The sequence below is a fragment of the Dipteris shenzhenensis genome, chromosome 23 (genome assembly GCF_047967505.1).
Source record: "Dipteris shenzhenensis isolate YYH24624 ecotype China chromosome 23, Dip_SZ_1.0, whole genome shotgun sequence".
In the NCBI taxonomy this organism is placed as follows: Eukaryota; Viridiplantae; Streptophyta; class Polypodiopsida; order Gleicheniales; family Dipteridaceae; genus Dipteris; species Dipteris shenzhenensis.
In genome coordinates this window covers 24744439-24749785 of record NC_141618.1, presented here as the reverse complement: position 1 = coordinate 24749785, position 5347 = coordinate 24744439, and the positions used below count along the sequence as shown (strand labels likewise).

At 40.5% G+C, this 5347-nt stretch overlaps 1 protein-coding gene across 1 annotated transcript; it reads right to left on the bottom strand.

Annotated features, from left to right (window-relative positions):
• Positions 1–459: 459 nt before the first annotated feature.
• On the bottom strand, positions 460–2680 carry LOC147887153 (uncharacterized). The gene is made up of 2 exons (XM_087394845.1): positions 2288–2680; positions 460–2158 (listed from the first exon to the last, which is right to left on the bottom strand). The coding sequence occupies exons 1-2, from the start codon at positions 2599–2601 to the stop codon at positions 805–807; spliced, it is 1668 nt and encodes a 555-aa protein (XP_087250971.1). The 5' UTR covers positions 2602–2680; the 3' UTR covers positions 460–804.
• Positions 2681–5347: the final 2667 nt, after the last annotated feature.

The window sequence follows — 5347 nt, the reverse complement described above, 5'->3', positions numbered from 1 at the left end:
TTTCAATTTTTGTTCTTGTATGCTACACAAAATATTGGAAAAGGGATAGCCTCAAGATCACTAATATTATTTGATTGTATAAGTAATGAGATAATGTCTACATCATGATACTAAGGAAACCAAAACAAACAAATATTCCATCCTTCAACTAGCAAAATTTCTAAGGAAATGATTAAAGTACTAGTGCATGTTTATTCTATACTTTACAATGAATGTAAAGAGTTTCTGGAGCAAAATGCAAATTATTAATCATTTTCCCGAGTATGATGTCAATTCCTATATATGAACACCTAGTTATCTATTAATAGGTATATTGAATTCACTTTCCATAAAGTGAGTAATATGCACAAGATATACTTGAAATGAATTAATTGGACGGTTGGTTTGAAAGATTTCGGGAGATAAATTTGCTCTAGAATGAACAAAATTGGAAAACAAGACACTCCAATGATGTTCACACAAAGCAACATTCCATTACACTAGGAGAGACCGTTAACCTATTAGTCACCCATTCCTTAAGTGCTTCACATTCAAATTGCACATAAGGCCAATACAAAGATGTGCTTCGCAACCCTAGGTATGCTAGAAGCATGGTGACGTTGAATTGAGCCATTATGATTAACCAATCTTTGTCCGAAAGGCAAACACAAAGGTCTGCCTCAAGATTTCCTTCCCGACCCTTGTACCTTGCCCAGCAATGGGCACCAGATTCCATTACTAGGTGATGCACTAGAATGGCAATTGCTTTAATGGACTTGGTGGTATTTGGATCAGGAACATGAGTATCTATGGTGGACACCATTATCAGCCGCAATAGAGTTTGCAAAGCTTGTAAACTTTCTTAGCGTCTTTCATTTTCGCACTTCTTAAGTTTTCAAGGGAGACACTTGCACATCTCATTAGCCCAAGAGCAATGGCTCGCCTCATGAGATGCTCTTGGAGAGGCAACCCCAGATTCATGTCTGCAGGGCGTGGGCATTGGAAAAATGTGCATGGCTCCTGGATTTCACCGTTCTGGGCGACAATGTCCTCCAGTTTGACCACTAACTCGTCCACCCTCAAAGTTTTAATACAGTCGTGTTGTGTCTTGCAAACCCTCAACGACGCTAAGGCTGTCTCTGCATTCAACAACTCCACACCTATGGAACTGAATCCAGGAGCCATGTGCCATGTTACAACCATTTTGACAAGCACAGACCCACATGTGGAGCAGGCTAACCGGACGTACTTCCCTAATCCAATGTATTTTGTTAGCAGTGCTAGCTTGTAGAGCAAGAGGTCCAGCGAATATCTGAGCCAAGCCGCAAAGCAAACGTATGTCGCCAACTCTAAACCCTCTAGGCGACTCAAGAGATACCACAAGAAAACAGACTGCCGAGTTCCTAGCAGCGTCACCTGGTATTTGAACGGAAAACCAGATGTCACAAGTAATTCCAAAAACTCTCTTGTTTCCAGCCACCAGGACTTCAATTCAGTCCACCATACATCTGCTTCCTCAATGTTGCAATCTGATACTATATGGGTGAGCCTTCCCATCAGAATCACCCATAATGGCAAGGCCTGAAACGACATGTACAGAAATCCCATCGAATATAAGGATCCAACAACAATTTTCCAGAAGAGGGCGATGTCTTCGGCCATCGCTACATCACACAGACCCAACAAAGTGAAAAGTACGGTGCCGAATACAAGCAAGCCAGAGCCACCGACCCAACAGTAACGGCATTGGTAATCGCCTGGAGGACTGGACTTGTCCAGTAAAGTTGACGAGACGAACATACCAGAGGGCCTGAGTCTCCTCTGGAAGTCCGTCAACCGCGCATGGGTGACAGTAGAAAAGTCTGACGGCCAACATATATAAGCAGAAGAAAAAAGAATTCTTGATGCTTCTTCATCAAACTCGGCCGCGACCCTTTTGATCTGTCTGCTGACTGTGCGAGGTGAATCAATCGAAGCAAGCCACGGCTGGAATACCTCATAGGTGCGACTCAGTGAAATGATGACACAGCAGAGTAGGAGATGATGACGAGGAATCCTATTATATTGAAATGAGATTGCGAACAGCAAGGTGTAAATGCTTGCTTTGGACAGTATTCGCAAGAATACACCGTACCAGACGTTTTGGACCTCGGGGGAAGCCATCCACGTGCCTTTGAACCTGCAATGCAATGAATCATGTGTGCCAAATTACTAGCGTACACTTCGTATAATTTATAAAAGCTCGATCGCACAGATGATCAGTTATTGATAGTCTGTGCGTGTAAGTGAGCAAGAAATATACGCCTACCTCTGACGAGCTGCAGCAACAAGACAAAAGAGGACGAGGTATTGGTGGTGCGTGTCAAGATTTTGAGTTGCCCAGAGTGCTATGCCATCCAGCTCAAGCTTAAGAGTGGAGAAAAGCCATCGTTCCAGCGGCTGGTGAAGCCAGGGAGCCCATTTTTGTTTCCGAAGCATAGGCAAAACAGCTATGGGGGCGGCGTATATGACTGCGTAGTAGTCACCATATAAGCCACCATAATTCTGCCAGAGGTTATTTAGTATTGCTAGTCCCCTTGCAGCACTTGGAATCGAGCTGCTTACGACTGTGGAGTTTGCCATTGAATCGTCTGAATTGGACAACTTTTCTGTATAGTGGGAGGGAGATAGATATCGGAGGAGATAAAGTAAAGTGTTTGGGGAGAAGGTTGGTGGATGGTGCTTTCCTGCCTTGCACGGCTGTGGCCTGGGTACTGTAGCACATTTCAATCTATGGATGATATTGCAAAGAAACTTTTAATCTTTCACAAATTGTCAAAGCACGGACCACATTGTTGAAAGGAAGTATAGCCTTTCACTTTCGTCTAAGAGGACCTCCCCATTGAGCAGCTTCCAAGGCTCAAATGTAAGCATCCATGTGGAAGGAAGTATGAACTTTGAAGTTCCTCTATGAGGACCTCCCCATGGACGAGCTTCCAATGCTCGAATCTAAGCATTGCAATGCTCGAACTAACATGGTAGTACCGAGTTCCCATGAAAGCTTTACGTGACTTAAAGTGACTTTTATGAGGCTTGAGAGAGAATTTGTAGACTCATTGACCAATAGGGTGGAAGGTGAAAGTGTTTAAGAGGGTTTAAGCCGCTCTCTCTCTCATCTTGGGCACATGAGGGCATTTTGGTAGCCATTTTGGCTTTTGATTTTGAATGCTATATAGATTTAGATTAGATGGTATATAGGAAGTGTATTTCTCATTTCATTGAGCCTACTACAAGGGGTGTAGCGTTGATGCTAAACATGCTATCTAGATAAATTTAGATTGTATGGTATATAGGAAGTGTATTTCTCGTATTGAATGGTTACAGCCTTTACATTTAGATGGCATGCGAGTCTTGTTTATGGCAAATCATGAGATGTAAGTATCATCGCAACCTTTATTTTCATCTTCTACTAGCAACATTATGTTAAATAATAATGGTTCTTGATTATTCGTGTAGGGCACATTGGAGTCTAGTGGTTTGGGACCTTGAAGACAACTATTGTTGGTTTGTCAACTTGATTGCAGGCTTTCATGGCTCAGTGCAAACGTAAGTATTCTATTATTAATCTGTTGTTACTTCTATATTATGTATCTTATGTAATAGACACATGGACGAGCTTCCAATGCTCAAATCTAAGCATTGCAATGCTCGAACTAACATGGTAGTACTGAGTTCCCATGAAAGCTTTACGTGACTTAAAGTGACTTTTATGAGGCTTGAGAGAGAATTTGTAGACTCATTGACCAATAGGGTGGAAGGTGAAAGTGTTTAAGAGGGTTTAAGCCGCTCTCTCTCTCATCTTGGGCACATGAGGGCATTTTGGTAGCCATTTTGGCTTTTGATTTTGAATGCTATATAGATTTAGATTAGATGGTATATAGGAAGTGTATTTCTCATTTCATTGAGCCTACTACAAGGGGTATAGCATTGATGCCAAACATGCTATCTAGATAAATTTAGATTGTATGGTATATAGGAAGTGTATTTCTCGTATTGAATGGTTACAGCCTTTACATTTAGATGGCATGTGAGTCTTGTTTATGGCATATCATGAGATGTAAGTATCATCGCAACCTTTATTTTCATCTTCTACTGGCAACATTATGTTAAATAATAATGGTTCTTGATTATTCGTGTAGGGCACATTGGAGTCTAGTGGTTTGGGACCTTGAAGACAACTATTGTTGGTTTGTCAACTTGATTGCAGGCTTTCATGGCTCAGTGCAAACGTAAGTATTCTATTATTAATCTGTTGTTACTTCTATATTATGTATCTTATGTGATAGACACACTAAATTTTTTTAATATGTCATGATGAGCAGGTCGGTTGAGAAGTTGGTATCTGCTATTAGAGAAACAAGCTAGTACAAAGACTCGCTAGACTTCCAAAGGCATTTAGTAGTAGAGCAGGAAGATGGGCATAGCTATGGGTGGAGAGTTGCCTATAACTGCATGTTGATTTTCAAAGAAATTTTCTCACTTAAGCCATAGGTCTCATCGGAAGATTCTTTGGAGCTCAAATATTCAAGGATATACAATTGTTTAGGGCTGAAATCATTCGAGACCTAATCGTGTTGCCATAGAAATACAACATGCAACTGAAGCAATATCAGAGCTTGCATTTAAGGAAGAGGAGACTGAGTCTACTTCGAAAGCACTACACACTACAGAAGAAGTAGAGAAGTAGAGACTCAGTGTAAACCTAGAGCACCACAGCCTCCATTGGAAGCATCAAAAGAGTTGCCATAGCCTCCGCTTGCATTTAAGGAAGAGGATACTGAGTCTACTCCAAAAGCACTACACACTACAAAAGAAGTAGAGACTCGGTGTACATCTAGAGCACCATAGCCTCCATTGGAAGCATCAGAAGAGTTGCCACATCCTCCACTAGAAGCATCAGAAGAGTTGTGATGCATGTATGATGTTGTTTTTGTATATGCATGACGAGCATATTCTCATGATGTTGTTTATTCCATGAGTATTATGGTTGACATTTATTTGTTGGCAATGTATTGAATCATGATGTTGTTTTTGTTGACTATGCACAATTTGTGACTTATTACTTAAGTGGCATTTACTCATGATATTTATATATTTATTTCATGCACACAATTTTATGATATGAATGTGTGATGATGTGATTATTTGGAAATATTAAATGTGTGATGGGAATTATGATATGAATGTGTGATGATGTTATTATTTGGAAATAAAGGTGTGATGAGAAGAACATAATAATTATTTGTAATATTTCACTTCAAAGTATCAATTCCCAATGCTCCACTCAATTAAAGTACATCATTCCCAATGTTTTGCAAGATTTTATTCC